Genomic DNA, 20,633 nt, shown 5'->3' with positions numbered 1-20,633 from the left:
AGAGGCAGGCTGAGGACCGAGAGCCAGGGACTGGCATGCACGACTGTCAAGAGAAGCAGAAGGATGACAAAGAAATGAGTTCTGGAGGGAAAGGAGGTTCCAGAAGGGACCAGGAAACCTTATCCAACAAAGACCAGCAGGCAGCCTCGGGTTGGGCAAATCGAAGGCCACCGTGCCCTTCCCGGGGTGGTTTGGTAAAAGGAAAATACAGAAGATGGTTGGCCAAGGCATGGGCTGGAGACCAGCGATACGGATGGTTCTTCCAAGAATCCTGAAGACTCAGTCGTGGACAGAGTGAGGACTGAGGAGTAAGCGAGGGCTTTTTCTTTGTTGATTTAGGGCGTCTTCTTCATTGCAAACGGCTCATATGAAGAAAGAGGGAGTTTTCCTACTGGGTGTGCATGAAGCCAGGGAAACAATCTTAGTCACAAAGAGGAAGAAGGAAGAAAGGTGACCACAGATGAGATGGCAGGAGATGGAGAAAGGAGCGTGTCCACCAGAAGGTCTCGACTGGGTGAAGCGGCACACAGCCCAGACCCACGCAACAACAGGGAATCACTCTCAAATACAATCAGGGTTTTTATAACAAGTACAGGTTTTGATCCTCTCTGAAGTTCATTTTTAACAGACTTCAAGGCCACAAACTGCCTACTCCTAATACTGAGCAAGGCATGCAGCTTAGCATTTGCTAGGTCAGTCGGACCAATAACGAAATCCAAAGCACATGCTGGAGGAACCTGGGGACAGGGGCAGATGGTCTGGGCCTGCTCTCCAGTAGTGGCTTGTAGCTTCCTTACACACAAGCATATCCGCAAAGTGAAGTAGTACTAAGTGTTATTAAAAGTAAATAAGTAAATAAATAAAGGCACCATGTGCCTTCCTTCCAGAACATTCAGTCCCCTGAAAGTCCAGCAATGGCATGTCATCCCCCAACAGAAGACATGAGACGGTCCTTCAGAGGCCAATGCCCAGGTCCACCTTGGCCTCCTGTGCCCACAAGACGACTCACCTGGGTCAGTGGAGGGGCACCTGCGGATGGTGAAGATCTGCCCCAGGTCCTCGTCCTCCTCCGGAAGGCCCTTCTGCAGCCGCTGCAGCTTGCGCAGGCTCTCGCTGCGCTGGTGCTTCATGGAGCGCACGTGCTGGATGAGGTTGAGCTTGGCCTTGGTGGAGTAGTTGCACAGAACGCAGTGGTAGTAGCAGCTCTCGCCCTCCACGCCACTCTCATGCTGCTGCAGGTGCTGCAGGGACAAAGCAGAGGGGCATGCCCTGGGTCAGCTGCTGGAAGCCACCACCACCATGCTCACAGCCAGAGGTGTGCCACTGGGGGACAGGCTGGAACAGCCAAATGGGATGATCCATGATAAGGTTCCTTAAAGGGTCCACTTCTCTAGCACCCTCTGAGGAGTGAGGCGACTCGCATTCCCATGTCCCCAATGCCCACTCACAGATGGCTCTCCAGAGTGCTACTAACACCTCTCATCGACTGGGCCCTCCCAGGGTCACTCAATTTTTTTGTACCTTCTTGTGTACAACTTTTTGTTTTCCTGGCTTTCCCTGGTGCACCTTTCACTCTCTGAAGACCAGATTGGCAGATGGCACAGTCCACCAGCCAAATCTAACCCACTGCCTCTCCTTCCCTCCTTCCCTCCTTCCTTCCTTCCTCTCTTTCTTTCTCTCTCTCTCTCTCTCTCTCTCTCTCTCTCTCTCTCTCTCTCTCTCTCTGTACTGGGGACAGAACCCAGGGCCTTGTACATACTAGGCAAGTGCTCTCTACCACTGAGTAATATCCCCACCCAGCCCTCCTCTGCCTGAGTTTGTATATAAGGTTTTACTGAAACGCAACCACAACCACTGATTGATATACAACCTGTGGCTGCCTTGGAAGCATCAGAGTGAACGACAATGACACAGATGGTAAGGCCCATGGAGCTTAAAGCATCACAATCTGGCCCTTTTCAGACAAAGCCAGCTACCCTCTGCTTTGGTGACAACTGGAGGCCATCATACGCATACAACATCCTAGGTCTATAAAACAGTGCCAAAGCTGCTGTCTGGCCTTTCCACAAGACAGACAATGAAGTGTTTGTATTTAAAATACAGTCTATTGGGAGGATCCAAAATTAGGATTTCCTCTGGATTAAAGAATGACAGAATATTTTCTCCAGAGTGGTTCCCTATCAATCTCTCATGGTCATCTGGCTCATCACTGGTCAATGTCATTGGTCATGGGGTTTACAGAGTGGTCACAATTACATTCTCTGTTGTGTTTAGCAGACACAGTACTGAGTTCAGAGCATGAAGGCCCAAAGACCAGCAGGAAACAGCACACACAGGAATGACTCTGGGGTACAAGTACAGTTGGCATCATGCAAAGAGTTAGCAGACCCCAGACTTCTGTGCCTAGGACTCTTAAAGATCATCCAAGAATAAAATCCACCCTGGTTTTGAGTCTCTGGAGAAAGTCATGAAAGCCGTGGCCCCTTTTCCCTAACAGGGAACCAGCATGCTCCTGTGAACAAAGGCTGTCTTCTTCCTTGCAAATGGCTCATGTGAAAGGAAGAGGGAGTCTTCCTATTGGGTATGCATGAAGCCAGGAAAACAATCTCAAAATGCATAAGTAACTAACCCAAGCCAACCCAGGTAGTGGGAGAGAAACAACCAGAACCTGGGGTTCACCCCCCCACTCTCCTTCATGCACTCAGCCTTCTTCTGGAGGAGTGAATTTAGATGATAATCCAAGCGTTTAATGTGTGCATTGATACTCTGACCTTCCCTTTTTCTCCTCACCAACTCATCTCCACCCTGTCACCCAGGTCTCGCCAGGTGCACGACAAATGCCTTGGAATGGCTTTGCGTTGCTCATCTTCTGACCACAGTGCTTCTGTCCCATGTCCATGCCTTGATAACAGTTTCAGATCCTGCTGGGATCCTTTCCTTGTACCGCTTATAATGCAAGACACCGAGAAGCTGCAGTGGTTGAAATGTCCTGTGTGTCCACATGAGGCCAAAAATACCAGAATGGCTCTACGAGGGCATCCCATCTAAGGACGCTGCCCAAGGCCCACACACTCAATGCAATAGTCTATGTCCACTGACAAAGTGTGAAAAACCCAGAAGCACACATGCACCTTGCTAGAGGACGAAATATAAACGCACCAACCAGGTGGGACAGCAAACTCACTAGAGGGGACTTGAGGCCCTCAAGCATGGGAGCCCACCAAAACATCCCACAATAAATTCTGCCAAGCTGGAGGTCTGGATGCAAAGGGCTTCTCAGGCACTAAAGGAGAATGATCACCCCCACCACCCAAAATGGGTGACTCAACACACTTAAATGTGGAGCTTGGAACAAAATAAAATCCCTACCCGTAACAGCTGCCCTAGAATAATTTCACACGCTAAAAAATTTACAAATGACAACCAAAAGCTTACTTTCTAAAAATAAATGGGAGCTGATTTTTAAGTGGTTTATCTTCGTCATGCCTCTCCACAGACAGGTCTCCTTGCACAGGACTTTGGAAGGAGGGAAGCCCCAAGGCCATGTGTTCTGGTGGCCACTCTCCTGGGGAGAAGGACGGTCTGATGGGGTAGAGGTGAAGGAAAAGGTGAGCCTGCCCACGTTCATTCTCCCCCACTTCTTCACAGGCCCCTCAAAAGGCAAAAGCCCGGTGGGATAGTCCTGGGAGCAACCACATGACCTGGAACTGGGAGCGGTTAACATGTGCAAGAACCAGGAACTAATGTCGTGGGTCACTGAGACCCCAGGAATTCTGCTTGTTAAAGCTTCAGCTAAAACTGAGTGAATCCAAGCTAACAGGGAGAATGACCACAGTCCAAAGCAATACATTTCATCAAGGGATTTGAGTAGTATCATGAGCTATGAAATCAGAGCAAGAATCACGAAAGCCTCATCTTCCAAACCCATATTACCTCCCCGTGAAACAGGATTTCCTCACAATAAGGCACTGAATTTTAAACATAAAATTTTAATATGTATGTGAGGATTCGACTCCAAATGGCTGGGGTTTCCAGTCTCTGAGCCAGAAGACAGGGATATCATGGCCAAAGAGAGCTGGATGGGAACTGAGATGTCAAATGTCTTTTGTCCTCAAATCCAAGGGCTCCTGCGTGATAAAGCTGTATAAATCTTCAATTGAAATAAACATCGTACTGATAACGCTTTCTTTAAAAAAAATGATGATGAAGGTATTTCGAAACCATTCTATCCTGGAGCTCATGCTGCTCAACGGCAATCTCTTATACCACCACAAATTCCTTTGTCTGTAATTTGAGGATCATTTCAGAAAGGAAATAGCCATACCCCACAATCATGAAGAAAAGAATAAAAGGAAATGAGGAAACCAGGGCCACAGTCTTTTCACTGATAATGGGCATAGGGAACATTTAGGGTCTTGTCTTAGTAACTGATATAAAAGTTTAATTCAAACTTCCAAACTTGCTTTTTTACTCCAAATTCATTCTCCAAGATGCTAAATAAAATAAAATAAAATAAAAACTCAGGATCAACTATGTCTGGTTTGCTAAAAGACATCTGCTGAATATAGTCACATCCCACCTCAAACTTCTATTTAGAACCTGGGTCTACTGATGATTCGTGTGATAAGTCCTGTTCTCGTTTCTTGCTACTTCTCAGGCTGTCCAACCCGGAGGAAATGGACCCAGGGCCAGCGGCAGGGCCCTCACCTCTGGGCTCTTCTCCCCACCACCCAGTGATTTTCCAGTCCTTGATGCTATGGGCCAGCTCCTCCTCCCTCCTGAGTGGCACTGGCTTCAGAATGCCACCCTCAGAACCTGCATAACATGAACCAGCAGCAGAAGGTAGGGCTCGGGAGGTAGAAGGGAACTCCATGGGGCAAGTCAGCCAGCCAAGGACATGCTTTCCCTGTAGAAGAGCAGAGATGTTTTCATTTGGAGAAGGAGGGAGAATAATTTGTTCCTGACCCAGCTAATTAGAATACCCTCAATTGGGATCACAATGTATTTAATTAAATTCACTGTAATATATGAAGAATTCACCAAGGCACAAATCCCAGTGGTACACTCAATACTGGCGCTGCCTCCTCTCAGAGTTCTTGCTCTCCTCGCCAGCCAGGAAATTTTTCTCCCACGCAAAGCCTGGATTCCCCGACGCTCCGCCTCTATCACAGGGCTCTCCCAATGGGGAGCTGGGGGGCCCAGGCTTTGCTTTACTTTATCCTCTTTTCTTTACTCTGTGCTCATGATGCCTCCCTGCCTTCCTCTGTCAGCTCCAGAGTGTGGTTTTCAAAAAATGAAAGAAAACGTTAACTTGGGCTGTGGTTAGCGCGCTGCAGCACGGGATCCCCAGGGACCCACCGACGGCTGGCGATGGAGCCCATTTGCTGGGGTTTGTTTCAGCTCAGTTCTAAGAGTCTGCACCATGTGTGTGTAAATAAACACACAGACGCACAATATGTCCAACCCTAAGGGCTTTACCTGCAGGAGATTCGGGCAGACAGTGGTGACAAAGAAGACTTGCCAGTGGGTATGAGAAGACATCTGTTGGGCTCAAATACTATTGTGAGACTACATCACTGGGATCCTGGAAAGCAACAGGGGGCTCCTGGCTCACTTTTTTAAAAATGGAGGGGTGGTGGCCCAGGCATGGTGGTGCATGCCTGTAATCCCAGCAGCTAGGGAGGATGAGGCAGGAGGATCACAAGTTCAAAGCCAGCCTCAGCAACCTGGTGAGACCCTGTCTCAAATTAAAAACTAAAAAGGGCTGCGGATGTGGCTCAGTGGTTAAGTGCCCCTGGGTTTAAACTCCAGTACCAAAAAAAAAGGGGGTGGGTGGGTGAGTGAGGGGCTGGAGATACAGCTCACCAGTAGAGAGAGCACTTGCCTAGTACATTCTCAAGGCCCTAGGTTTGATTCCTTAGTACCATTAAAACAAAACAAAACAAAACATTTCCCACACACTACTACTGAGGAAGGGTGACCTCCTGAATAAGAAATGAAGAAAGGAAGGTCAAGCAGCTAAACAATGAAGAGCTACAACTGAGGTCCACCCACCCACACCTGCTCAGCCTGGGCAGCCTCTGCCAACAGCCTTGAATCCCACTGAAGTTTCCCTGGCTCACTGGCTGGTTTAAAAAGCACCCATGGGGGCTGGGGCTGGGGCTCAGTGGTAGAGCACTTGCATAGCACATACGAGGCACTGGGTTCAGTCCTCAGCACCACATAAAAATAAACAAAATAAAGGTATTATGTCCACCCACAACTAAAATACACACACACACACACACACACACACACACACACAGAGCACCCATGGGGGATAGGGGATAGGGATGTGGCTCAGTGGTAGAGCACTTGCCTCATATGTATAAGGCCCTGGGTTCAATCCCCAGCACACCACATGGAAGAGTAAATAAATGTGCCTGCAAAAGGCTGGGTTATAAGTACTGCATAGGTGGAATCAGTTTTTACTGGGAGAAATTTCTATGCTTTGACAACACAATTCACTTCCTAAAAGCTGAGAAGTATCTAAAGGAAGGAAAAAAGATCCAGTTTGACACATATATGGAAGCAGAAAAAGAGCTCAACAATCTCCGTCTTCACCCAATTAACAGTGCGCAGCAGAGACCAGACCATCCTTGGGGCAAGCCATTAGGAACGTGGGTGACAAGCATGTGGCGGCCAGTCCCCACTGCTGGGAATGTCGGGGGCAGGCCTGCTCGCCCAGGCCAGAGAGCTTTCTTGCCCCTCTTTCTGTTCTTCCACAGCTACTCATGTTCCCAAACGCTCATCCCTGTAGCTGGACAATGACACCCTGTGCCCCTGAGATGGACACGTGTGAGGTCCCACGTCCGTCTCTGTGACTTCCCTTCTACGTCTGGTTCAGGGAGAAGCACCCAGAAAGGAAAGGCGCTCCCCATAGTAAGAGGCGCCTGCGACAGTGAGCCTGGCACGGAAAATGAGCACAAAAGGCAAATTAATAATTAAAATAGAAATGAAGGAACAGAGACCAGGCTGTGTGGCTTCGTGGGATTCTACTCCATTAGTATGTGGCACTCGTTCACCCTGGCCAAACACTGAAAGTCAAAGAGGGCTCTTGTTAGAAAATAATTCATCGTGAAAATCAAAAAAATGTGTTCCTGTTACTTGTTTCCCAGGAAAACCAACCAACTTCTGTCAGAGAACATTGATTTCTATAAATCTGGAGGGGCCCCAGCTCCCTCCTCCTCCCCAATAATAGGAAACTTCTAACATCTGGTTTTTCATGCATGGAATGCAAAATATTGATCAAGTTTTGTCACGGCCTCCCCTTTAAAGTAGAAATGGACAAAGTACATTCTGACACACGCGCCCGATTCACCAAGGATGCCTCCTCAGAGATGCACCATGCCCGCACCTACCCTCGCCGCACTTCAGGGTGCAAGTGACGTGACCCCATTCTGAGGCAGCTCCCGGGCATCGCTCTGAGCAAGTGGGTTTCCCTGGGGGAAACCAGGCAGCTGCTGCTGAGCAGAGAGGAAACCCTGCGGTGGGACCTTCTTGGAAGGCCCCTGAGACACCTGGTTAGACCCAAAGACAAAGGCAGGTGGGAGGGCCTTCGTGGACCCTCCTCGGTCCACAAGGCTGAGGGCTCCACGGTCGGGGAGGCCACTGGCACCACACCCCCCTGGAGGATAAGAGTGCTGACCACAGCCTGCCAGAGCTTGAGGTTCTCTTTGGGGGAAGGGTAGGAAATCTCACCAGCAAACCTGGGGAGAAAGAATGGGAAGAAGGTGGGATCCACACTTAGCCGGCTGGTTTTCCTAAATAAAGAGTAAGCAGGTGAGCGCTTGCCACTGGGCACGTACACCACCTCCCCTTGGCGAAGCACCTACACAAACTGTTTGATTTTCTCTTCACAGCCCCACGAGGTGGGCTCATGTCCTTGAAGGAACTGGAAGCTCAGCCAGGTTATGGGATGGCCTCAAGGTCTCACCGAGCACGTAGCAGTCAAGAGGGGGACCTGGGACTCAGTTCCAAGTACACAGCCAGCAAAGGACACCGTGCTGATCTGGGCCTTCTGAACCCCAGACTCTCCGGGTCCAGGCATTCACCTTGAAGTCCTAAAAACGGAATCCTTTCAGATGCACTGAACCCGGGGGACGGGGCAGTTAATTTTTTAATCGGTGCGGTTGAGTTAGCTTCAGATTTAGCGTCACATTTTTAGGAAGATGCGTGAAAGGTCAACCTAAATATATACATATTTTCTTGTTTAATCTTGGCTTTTCATCCACTCATGCCCTCGTCCTTGGCACATGCTAATTTAGTCCTATTTCGCTGTAGGAGTCCTGCGGATACCGGAAGATATAAGCCCCAACCATGATTTAGAAGAAAAAAAGGGAAAAGAAGCAAAAGCACTCCCTAGATCCATCTGTTTGGGTGGCTCTGCCCTATTTTTTGGTTTCTAGGGCAGATTCTTCGTGTCCCGGAACAAGCCACGATGGTTCCCTCTCTGTATCTGAGCTCCAGGGCCGGAGCTGAGACTTCCCATTCTGGCGTCTTTCCCCTACACGAACGACACTGTCTGACTCAGAAGTCTCGGTATCAGTGGCCCTGAGCTGTACAGTAAATCTTAGAAGAAAAATCATGGTCTATGACTGAAGCTCTGCTGGGCTCTGCCTGCCTGGGCTCTGAATGTTTTGTGGAAAAATACAAACAAGGGCACTTGGGGACATGTCAATGCCTTAGCATAACAGATTTCATATCCCTCTTAGTAAAACTCCAGAAAGGAATGTGGTGTCACTGTTCACACATGGGGAGGAAGCTCATAAGGCACACAGGGGTCCTTCCTAAAAATGGTGCCCATCAGAGCATGGCACCATGAGCAAAATGAGGGCTGGTACCATGACAGTCAAATCAGAGCCTGCAGAGCTCAGAATAGGTGGGCGAGTGGTTCTAAGTGTCCCCGGGAGCCAACACTGTACTAATCGACCTCCAGGAACCACCCAAAACTCCCGGATCGGAGAATTACCCCCTTCACCAGGGCAGAAGACAGGTGAACGGTGACCTTCTCCATCCACAGAGGTGTACTTCTTCCCTAGCGCCACGCCCCAGCCCTCAAACAAGTCCTCACATATATAGAGGGGCCACAACACCCAAGCGACTTCAGCGTCTATTCCACTCCAACATCAAACTGCTGTCAATAATGCTGGCTTAAGCACACTCCAGGTTAAGACAGCACCACTGGGAGGATTCAATGGGGGCAATTCATATGAAAAGCTTAATACAGTATACCTGTCACATAGTTATCCTAATAAACCTGCATTTTAGTTACCTTTTTTTGTGACACTAGTCTTTGGGATTAGGGTTGGAAATGAACTTCATATTTGACATTTCCTTCTTTGGAATCCCCATCCCTTCCCAGATTCCAAAGAGGAACCCCACAGTTGACAGTAAGGAAATCTGTGATATACCAAAATTATGACGTGGACAGGGGATCCTAAGTGCACATTTTTGGCCTACTTCTTCATTATAAAAGGTGCTGAATTTTTCCCTTAAGTAACTCCCCCAAAGTTTTGCTGCTGGTACAGGCAGAGCCAGGATCCAAATCCTATGACCATGCCCTTGCCACAAAGCCTATCAGTTCACTGGATCACTGTGCCCATTGGGATGCCCATATACTAGAAATGAACAGCACATGCCAACATCTCAGAAAAGAACCAGGGGATGGAGAAAACTCAGTCAACATGGTTGGTAAACACTTCCCTGATTCCCCAAAATTCACGCAAAAGGGTTTGCTTACTTCTTTCTCCAACCCCATGATAATCCACCCCGTGGTCCAAACTGGTGTACCACTTCATATGTAAAATGAAAATATTTATATATGCCCAGTCTTCCTCAGAACCCATTTTTAAAAACACATGAGAAAATATACATGAAAATCCTTTGGAAGATGTGAAGGACTACTCAAATATTTAGCACTGTCATGGTCACTGAACCATGAGCCCAGATCTTGCTTTGTCACTGGTGACGGGTGAGTAGGCTAAGGTGGGCCTGGTGGCTTATGATGCAACTGGTGTTCCAGCCCAGCGGTTCTCTAACTTGAGCATGCATTAGAAGCACCTGGGGGGCTTGTTACAACACTGAAGGCCAGGCCCCTCCTTTCCAGGGTATCTGATTCAGCAGGTCTGGGTGGGACCCAATAATCTGCATCTCCCAGTTGACACTGCTGTGGCTTAGATAGCAAGTGCTAGGGAAAAAGAGACCTCAGTCAGGAAAAGGACATGCCCCACTAGAGGGAGGAGAAACTGCAAGACCTGAAATCTCTGCCCTTGATTTTTCCCAGAGACTGTTTCAGATTCTAGGAAGGTGCACCAGATAAATCATGCCATGTCTGCACTCAAGAATTCACCTCCTTAATGAAAAAGTCACACAGAAGCCGCTGCCCGCTACTGGCCTGCTTCAGATACTTCATAAAAGTCAGAATTGGCTCTATTCATCTTCCTCTCCCTGTTCACACCTGCAGTCTAAAACTTCCTGGGGCTGTGGTGGGAAGCGTGACTCTTGATGGCAAAGCACGAGGCATCACTTCTTTCCCCCTTGCTCTGCATCCTGCTGGGTGCACCTGTCCAGATGTCTTGCTGGAACAGAGCCTGTGGAAGAATTTCAACCAAACACGAGAAAAAAAAAATGTAATGGTCTTTTAAAATTCCTCCCAAGCTCTTGAACTTTCGGGCTGCTGCTGCTAAGAGCATGAATGTGGCGCTCAGACCCAGAGGCTTCTCCCAAGCTCCCGCGATTTGCTGACAAAAACCCTCATCACTTTCATGAGGAGAGAAGACGGGGGCAGCGGGTGTGACAGGGATGGGGGATATGGAGTACCCACAGGGCTGACTTCTTCTTCGTAAGAATTGATTGAACTAAACGGGAAAAGTGATGGGACGGGGGCAGGAGCTTCCCTTTGCACAAGTGCCTCTGGTGGCCATCATTGTGGCTGCTGCCAGAGTTTTGCCCTTTTCCCTTAAATCATGGGTTTTGCTGAAGTTTGAAAGGGACACTTACACTTGGGGAAGGGGTACAAGGGACCAACAGGGTAAAAAAGAGAAAAGCGCTTCTTTGAGGAAGCAGCTGAGTCTGAGCCAAGGGGCCGGGGCACGGCCATCTACAGAGCACAGCCACGTGGTGACTTGGGCTTGGCCAACGATGACATGGCTAGTTTCTCTGCTCTGCTTTTGGGCTCCCCCTCCCCCATAAATAACCCAGACAAACACCCTGAGCACTGAGTTTTGCTCTCCTTCCCCCGCTTTTTAAGTCTCATTAAAAGCCGATATTGTTCGGCCTCAAGATGGAGGGCTCAGCATGGATTTTACTGAACGTTAAATCAACCAGCAAGCGCAGCCAGCAAACTCTGTGGCACTTTAACTTTAAATAATGCAATAATTATTGAATTTCCTTTTTATAACTGAAGTGCTGGAATGTAAACAATGGGGCTGTAATTGCAGGAAGGGGGGATCAATAGAGGCAATCGTTTTCAGCCATGTTAATTGTAAATACAATTGCTCCAAGATGTCAGCCTTGTTCTTCTTGCTCCCAGAATCATCCTAACGGATGACAGAGTCCAACTTTCCCATTACAGCTGTTCGTTCCTTTAAGAGGTTCTCAATCAGGTCTGATCAATCTGTCAAGATAATGCATGGAGTAAGTAAGACTCTTCCAAACACAGGCTCCCAATCAATAGCCTGGACCAGCTTAATGAGGTGGGGCTAAGGCCCAGAGGGAGGTAACAGCCCCCAGCTTGTGCCTAGGTTTGGCAGGCTGGCTTCCTCGCATGGCCCTGATAAACAGATCAGCCCTTAATGAGGACATTAGTTATGCATGCTTCAGCAAGCAGCAAGGCACCCATCCCTTGGGACAGACGGACAGAAAACAAAATAGATTAACAGAAAACAATATGGTGCCAAATTAGGTCTAACTGAAGACTTTTCCCTCCTTCTCCTGCTTTCCTTAATTGTTCAGCAGAGTGGAGGACATCAATTAATCATTCCAATGGGCAGGAGCTCAAAGACCGGGAGCATCCCATGGGCTAAGGGACCTCTGGGTATCTGTTCACTTCCCTCAAGCTGTCCCTGAAGATTAACACCCTCATTTCCTCACATCCTTTCCGGATCACAAAGGGGCGGGCGGGTCTCTCAGGGAAGGGCCCCAGCATGGACCAGCAGGGGAAAAGGACAAGGCTGAACTCTGAAGTCTGGCAGCCACACAGGTGGGCTGGGGCCTGGAGACAGAGGAGAGCCCACTGCAGCTCCGTGGGGCTGAGGTCCAAGATTCTAAGACCCAAATCTGGTTGGTACTGAGAACCACCGCGCCTGCATGGAAGAGGAGGTGGGAAGCCGAGAGTCTTGCAAGCCACTTCTCAGGGGCCCCGAGCCCTGCAAGGTGAGCAGATGCTGGAGGGGCTGATTCCTCACAAAGTTGGCAAGGAAAGCTCCCCAGAGAATCTGGAGAGTGGCTGTCCCCATGTGGGGCAAGGTGTCCACTGTGGAAGTCCTTGAGAAAAAGCCATGCTGAAGGAAGGTTCTGTCAAGAATCTAGCAATTCCTTTTCCCAGGGGACGCTCAGCTTTCAGCAAGGCTCTCAAAGGGCCTCCCTGGACCTCTGGTTTCTGCCAGGAAACCAGACATGCAGATTCCCAGGCCCCGTCCAGGTCCACAGACGTGGGGGGCAGCGGGAGGGGGAGAAATGTGGGTTCCAGCAAGGCCCCCAGGTCTGTCTGATGCAAACTCATTTTGTGACCACTGTCTTAGACCATGGGCCAGGCAAGGCAGTGAGATGACGTTCTGATATGTTAGAGACGTAGTTGGCCAGCTGGTTCTTTCTCAATCAGAAGTAGCTCCGTGTTGAAGATATATCTAGAAAATTGTTTCTTTCCCTGAAGTTTGGCTCACACGAGGAACTATTTACTCTAGCCACTACCTACCTGCTTCCAAAAACAAGGTCTCTGGGAATAAAAGAATCCAAAAGAATATAAAGGTTGTGTGAGAATTCCAGTTTATTAATTGGAAAAGAAGGTGGAGTGGGTTATGCTACTGAATTTCAAAAGTTAATAGTCCCATATTGTGACTGAAGTAAAATGACAATAGCTGGGTTTTGCGGGTTTTGTTGGTTTCTTATTTTTTAAAGGTATGGAAGACCAACCAGCAGACTAAAAGAAAAGAAATACTTCACACAAATGACCAGATTCCTCCACTGTACCAAGGCCCAGCTCATGGGCCACTGAGGCTCCAGAGACTTCCTACCTTCCAGGCTCAGTCTCTGGCTCACTGGGCCCCACAGTCTGCAAGAGGCAGCTCTCGGGCTGCACTGACCCCACCAGGGGTCACTGAGCCCTGGCCCTCTGCCACGCCATGAGCGGCATCTCCCAGGCTGGGACCGAGGTGTGCCTTTCTATCCTCAGCACAGCCCCTGATCCCTAGCAGGTCCTTAGAAACTGTTGGCTGAAGGTCTGAACAAATGGAAAATCCTCTCACGCTCCCTTCTACTCCTGGTCTTGGCTTCCCTTTCAAGACCTGTCAGATCCAGTCCAAACCCACCTCCCTCACCCCAGACTTCAATCCTCTGCTCCAGTTCCCATCTGACCTACCAACTCGGACCTTTCCAATTTTGGTAACTGTTCCTGCTTGAAAACCCTCCCCAAGGCCTCCTTGACAGGCCAAAACGCCAGGGGATTTGCAAGCTCAGCTGAGGGCACTTGCACGGGAAGCCCTTCCCCAACGCACCTGACGGGAAACCACCTCCCTGCCTCTGGGGTCCCACGGCATGGGCAACCCTGTTGGCGCCCACCACAAATCACTCCTTCGCACACTTGCTTCACACTGGATTTTCCATTCCCTGGTGACTGAGAGGGGAGGTGGGGACTGGAGAGAATAAGCATGTTTGCTAATATTTACTGCTTATTTAAATAAGATTTTAGGGAGGGAGGGTATGACTATACTCAGTGACTCGCTTTTTTTTAGTATGTGGTGACAAAAGACCTTCCCCTCCCAATCAGCCAACATGTCATCCAGCCAGAGGACAACTTAGAGGTCATCCATATTCTACTCTCCCATTTCTTCTACAGGCCTAGTTAGGTTCTCCACCTAGGTTTACTATCACTATGCTATTTTACCATTAGTTGGCAAGTAACTGCAAGATTTGGATATACACTGGGGAACATCCAGGACATGAAAAAGAAAATCACAGAGGACAGGGAGAGACAGCAGCCTACACAGATGCCTCTCCAGGGGAGTCGTAACTCAAGCTGTCAGAACCCAGGACGTGCACTGGTGGGGTCTCTGACACCTTAATAGATAAAAACAACTGCTACATATTTTGGTACTAAACATAAAGGTCTATCAAAGCCAACGGAGCCGTGTGAAAGTGCTCAGACACCTGCAAGACGGGGCCAAAAGGGCACTCCCAGAACACACAGACCGCAGCTCCACCATCCCCAGCTCTGACAAGTCAGAGTGGGGAGGACTCCTCTCCACGTACAATGTACACCACACACGAACATCATCATTTTCTGACTGGCTCCGAACCACTGCCGTCTGGACCCTGAGACACGGCAGGATGCATGTTTACCTTCCTCTACTTTCAAATTCCAGGACCCGTGAGGAAGGGACCATTCCCCACAGGGGTTTAGGCGCTAGATGCCCAGATGTGCTCTACCCATCAGCTAGTGCCTCTTACCCCTAACAGATCCTCCCAGGGACGGCCAATCACCCTGATCCAGCCTCTGCCACCTGGTTCTGCTCTTAGGCCCTCAGTGGCACGAGATACAAGGTCAGTCAGTGGAAAAAAAAATCAAACTCATTTCTGAACGCTGAAATACAGGCAAGTGTTTCATTGGCTAGCCCACACTGACCACAATAGCCTCTCCTCATGGGCCTAAGTTGGCCGTTCCAACAGCCCAAGAAACGGTGATGAGCCAGGAAGAAGCCAATGGAAGAAGCCAATCTGCTGGGCAAGGTGGCGGGACAAGGAGGGGGCGGGACAAGACAGTTCACAAAACCTGCTGGAGGGCCAGGAGGGACTTTCCTCAGTGAAACTCAAGTTTAAAAACAAAAAACAAACAAAAAACTACCTCTAAAGAACTGGCAAGTGGTTGGAAAGCAATGCATTTAGCAAAATGGTGGGGACCAGAAAGAGGACGGCGACAATCCTGCCAACCACAAAGCACCAGGAAGCTATGCACACTACGCACATCAGCAGTTTCTATGCGGCGGGGACACGGTGACGTCTGGACTGAGACCTGCTGGGCACCTTCCTGGGCTACAGTATTAAGAGGCAGCCAGGCGCTCATCACCCCCACCAAATGGCCGATGACATCTTTTGGGAGTCTCAAGCCAGCAGCCTGCTCTCCCAGTATTCATGTAGTCCGTGGATGCCCTTTTTAAAAGGCTAAAGTCTTAAAACACAAATCTTTCAGTGACCTTTCCGTGTTATAAAAACCTAAGGCCAAAAGAACCCCAGGCCAGCCCCCGCTGACGGCAGCGCCTGAATTCTCCTAGTGGGCACTCTTCTGGCTTCCACACCTCTATTCCCCATTCGCCTGTCCACATTCCTGCTTCCTGCTACCCACTTTCACCTCCTGCGGGAATGAGAGAACATTTGTCATCTCTAAAAACTTCTGTCATCATTTCCTCTCTGTAAGTGACAAAGGTCCTCCACTACAGGTCTCCTCACTGGTCCCCTGCACCACCCTTGTCTGCAGGGGCTGCACCAGCTCTCTGTCCTAACGGCCCACTGTGTGTGCAGGTACACGCACCTGTGCACTGGCGCACGCCACCCCTCCCTCGTGCACTTCCATCCAGCTCATCCCAGGTCCTCCCTCCCCAGCGCCCCACCTCCCACTCTGTTTCTATCTGCAATGGTGCAAAAGCTCCTCCTCGGAACTCAAAGTCTGGATCACTCTGAGGCCTTTCTACACTGCTGTTCTGTGGCTGGTTAGGGAGTTCATGTACACAGCACATTGGCCCTCGAGGGCAGAAGGTTCTTGAAGGTAGGGACAGTGCGCCCTCCCACTCAGTGCTCGATGCCAAGGACCAGAGGCTCTGACACTAAGTCATCTCCAGCACAAAATGAGGAATCATGCAACATACACTCAAGGGGCCGTGGGGCTGGGGGAGTAAAGCCAGGTGAACGTGCTTCATAGATGGTGAAGCAAAATGATAAAGCAGAGTTGTCAGGTGGCCATGATCTGGTCCAGAGGGGCCTGAAGACTCGGGGAGCCTTGCCCACCTCCTGATTTCACTGGGGTCCTTGGTCCACACAAAGACGAATTAATTACTCGATCGCCCGTTCACTTACCTCGCTAATGAAATCACTGGTTGTGCTGGGGAAGAACCTGTTAGGAGGACTGCCTTGCCTCTGGGTGTACATCCTGCTGGTGCCAGCTGCATTCCCCAGCGCCAACATGACTCATGAGATGACACAAATTGCCAATGGGCTTTGTTATTATGTGACCTTCAGCAAGTCACCCTTCCATCCCCGCTTCAGCACTAGGATCTGGATGGCAACACTAGGAACCTACTTGATGGCATTATCATGAGGAATGATGATGGAGCACGGTACTAATGACTGGGAAGCACTCCGTCTTTGTAGAGAGCTATATTACTTAACATTTAGAATAATACCCACTGTTTCAGGTTGAGAAAGCATTCAGATTTTAGCTAAACTGAAGGCTGCACACATCCACTAATGAGCAGCGTCCTTCCCACAGAAATGTTGAAAGCTACTCAGTCTCCTGAATAAAATGACTAGCAGTACATTAACGAGGGTCTGAAGCAGGGTTAGTTACCATGAAACCAGGGTCATTGCATTCAACATCTAATAAGCAAATTCTTCAGATCACAGAAATAAACCAGAGCCAGCCAAGCTGACAACAATTGCGTTTTTAAGGATGGTGTGGGTAGAATAATGTCTTAGTCCACAGCTTCCCCAGGATTCATTAAAATACAGCCTCACAGGAGACACTTTTCTCTTAGACGAGGGATCACCAAACTTTTTTTCTGTGAATGTCCAGATGGTAAATATCTTGGGTGCTGAGGGCCATACCCTCTCTGTCACAACAACGCAGCTCCATCCATGGGCATGGCACAAGAGCAGTGACGGATGATAGGCAAGAGGATAAGTGCGGCTGTTTTCCAATAAAACTTTATTTATAAAAGTAAGAGGCTGAGCTGGTCAGTGGCACATACATACAATCCAAGCAACTTGGGAGGCTGAGGCAGGAGGATTACAAGTTAGAGGCCAGCCTGGGCAATTTAGCAAGACCGTGTCTTGGCATTCAAGAAAGAAAATAGAAATACAAAAGGAGAATAAGAAGATAACACAAACAGGACTAGGGATGTAACTCAGTGGTACAGTACCCCTCGGTTCAATCTCCAGCATTTCCCTCACACACACAGAAAAGAAGCAGATGGCTGGCTGGATTTCCCCCTCTGTGGGTAGTGTGCTGATGCATGATCCAAGTTGAAAAATTGACCCAACCGTTTGGAATATCACATGCCTGGTCTCAAGGAAGAAGGGCGAAGACCCGCTGTACGCACACATGTGCATTCTTTACTAAGCAAAACAAGTTTCTAATGACTTTTGAAACTTGGTAAAAGTCAGGCTTGAAAACGTCATATAAAAATTAGCTGTTTTTAAACCGAAGGTCAACACCTACTCAAGAATCATTCAGCTCTGAATTATGAAATGACTTGAGAACAATTCACCTTCATCCTTGTTTCCACACTCCCAACATAAGGCCCTCTGCCCGAGGGTGCTTCTACCACGCACCCTGGTGCTCAAGTGGTCTGGCCACAGTGAGTGCTGCTGCACCAACAGGGATCAAGGTCAGTCATGTGTTCTGAGCACAGCAGTAGCCGTAACCGACTCCACTTTTACCTAAACAAATGATGGAATTATCAGCAGCAAAAAATGAGGCCAGGCCGGCTACGGTACCCTCCAGTAGCTGCACACCACCAGGGCTCTACCGAGCCAGGAAGCACAGAGAAGGGGGAACTCGCTGACCGTCCTGCCTGGCTTCTCCCTCCTCGCCACGTTCACTTCCTGAGCACCTCTGTAGAGCAGGACCCTAGAGATGACCCCGACATCCAGAACCCAAAGATCAGGGGGTCTGGGCTTAGAAAAATACAACACCTAAACATGTTCTCAACCACACTGGCTTACCTGTCTCCAGTCTTGTGTCGACTTTCCACAGTTCAAATGATTCCCACAACTACCTTGTGACACCGGGGGTGGGGGATAGGGAGGGGCTAGGTGTCTTTCTTCACAGTGTCATGGACAGGCAAGAAAGCTGAGTCACTGAAAGTGACCCTGTAGGTCTGTGCTGAATAACCCTCTGTGTTTTTTAAGAATTCTGAATAAATGGCGAACATTTTAAAAATTCATCCATTTCCCATGCAATCAAGAAATTCTGCCTTTTCGAAAGAAGTATGTGGCCCTACTGGTTCCACACTCCTTCATGTCGACAATTATTTAGACAAGACACGGCAGGTGCCCTCCGGCCTAGCGTGTCACCCATCTGTGATACCCGAGTGCCGCCCCCCGAGGCATTGGGTTTGCAACCTGGGGTTGCACCAGATGTAAACGAGAGGAAGAGGCCTGCAAGCGGGGGTCATGGAAGTCGACCCAGGTCTTCTAGTCCCAGTTCTGTGACACCATGCTGTGCCTTGCTGTGAGTGATCGATTACAAAGACCCCCCCCACCAAAAAAAAATACCCAGGGCTTCTGTGTTGAGCTATACTCTGCTAAACAGGAGGCGGGAGCTGAGCTGAGTAGACGCAGGTGGTGAGGGAGTTCAGAGTGAAGGCGGCTGCCTAAGGGAAGGAAGCCAACTTAATTCTGCCACAGGAGTTAATATTTGTTAATTGGTAGAAAAAGGTAAAATTAATGAGGACATTAACATAGCCATTTAAAAACAGCTCCATGTTTCCCCCCATTGTAACACATGGAACTATCAGGAAGTAATTGAGGGAAAAGGACACTGTCAATTCTCAATTATCTGCATGAATGAAGCGCTCAGTGACACGGATAATCCAAGTCATTTACATTTGGATTTAGAAAGTAACATCTTTTTCCTTCGGAAAACTTACCTTCCTAATTACAGCTTGCTGAGTGTGATGGCGAAATCAGTTTACCTTCTCGGTGAGCGAGGACAGCTGCTGGGCAGGTATGGAAAGCTCAGGAGTTTTCAGACCTGCCACGGATAACCCAAGGCAGAACAGAGGTCCCCAGTGGCAGCTGGCCGGTACCGTAGCCATAAGCCACGTGTGACCATTAAACTTAAATTAGGTTGGGTACAAATTAAAAGTTCAGGTCCTCGGTCCCTCTGGCCACATTTCAAGTGCTCAGTGGCCATGTGCGGCTACTGTGCTGCACGGCACAGTTGCAGGATACTGCTATCACCACAGAGAGTTCTCGTGGGCGGGGCTGAATTCCAGATCTAGGATAACCTCTGGGTCACCTGGACTAAGCTGAGAGTGGGGTGGGGAGGCGCCGTTTGACGCAAACAAAAGGGACATTCTCAGCTCCTTTAATTTCAAGCCCGGTAATGGAGACTCTGTCCAGGGAATAACACAAAAAATAAGCATTCCACTCTAAGTAAAATGAGGCTTTTTAATTAACAAAGCAGAAAATGAGTGGATAAAAGGCGAGGCGAGAAAGGCCGATTTTAAGCAATCGTCTGCCTCTGGTACCTGCCCTCGAGCAGCCAGAGGGCCTCCGCGTGGCCTCCACACTGGCTGAAGGGTCGAGAAGGGGGAGGTCACAGCCCCCAAGCTCCGCTCCAGTAGGTGCCTGCTCAGGTGCCAGGCCCAGTGTCACTTAACATCCTCATTAATTATCTTGAAAGGAGAGGGTTAGTAAACAGCAAGTTAATTAAATTCTCAGATGATGCTAATTTGGGAGGCTTTAGAAAGACTGGCAAGGGCAGAGGCAATATAAATGGGACCTGGATGGGTCAGAAGCGTAAGTGGAAAATAAAATTCAACACTGGCTGAACAAACATGCTGTAAATAAGTCTTAGGGAAGAGCCAACATGTGTCCAGAAAGAAACTTTTTTTTTCTAGAACACTGTACTATAATTAAAAGGTTGGAAATTTCTAAGGTGTGTAATTGGGATGGGAGTTCAAAAGACGGCTTAAGACGTTTTTTTAAAAAAAAAAAAAAAAACAGAAAAAAAAAAGCACAGATGCTTAGAATGGAGTCCAGAGGAAGCCTGCGTTGAACTGTCCCTGTCCTTAGGAGGTGGCCTGGAGCTGCCACTCTTCACCTTCCTGTTGTAAACTGATGGAACATTTTTAAACCAGGGGCACGCACCATGAGGTGGTTTGTTTTTAACTTTGCAGCCTGGAATCAGTGTAGATTCCTGGAAGAGTTCCTACGCCCTTTCTGTGGCTTCCTCTGACATCAACACGCTCCTCCTCCACATCTGGAACATTTACCCTAAGAAATCGAGGTGGGTTCCTTTCCAATACTAAACTATAGGCTTTGTCCCAATGTCACCAGCTTTTCCTGCGCATGTCCTTCTTTTGTCCTGGGATCTGGATCAAGAACTCACGGGGCACTCAGTTGTCATGGCTCCTTGTTACAGTTTCAATGTGAGGTGT

General features: G+C 48.9%; 1 protein-coding gene across 7 annotated transcripts in view; it reads right to left on the bottom strand.

Moving 5' to 3' along the window:
• The window catches only part of Zfhx3 (zinc finger homeobox 3), a 929,635-nt gene that overhangs the window by 93,791 nt on the left and 815,211 nt on the right, over positions 1–20,633 (bottom strand). For all 7 annotated transcript variants that reach the window (XR_013430973.1, XM_078032605.1, XM_078032607.1 and 4 more), the window contains one exon: positions 1,010–1,241. Coding sequence is in view for 6 of the 7 variants with exons in the window: in XM_078032605.1 (XP_077888731.1) it covers positions 1,010–1,241 (232 nt within the window). In the remaining variant the exon portion in view is untranslated. The remainder of the gene's footprint in view (positions 1–1,009; positions 1,242–20,633) is intronic.

Source organism: Ictidomys tridecemlineatus, chromosome 15 (genome assembly GCF_052094955.1).
Source record: "Ictidomys tridecemlineatus isolate mIctTri1 chromosome 15, mIctTri1.hap1, whole genome shotgun sequence".
Lineage (NCBI taxonomy): Eukaryota > Metazoa > Chordata > Mammalia > Rodentia > Sciuridae > Ictidomys > Ictidomys tridecemlineatus.
This window is presented reverse-complemented; position numbering and strand designations above follow the sequence as displayed.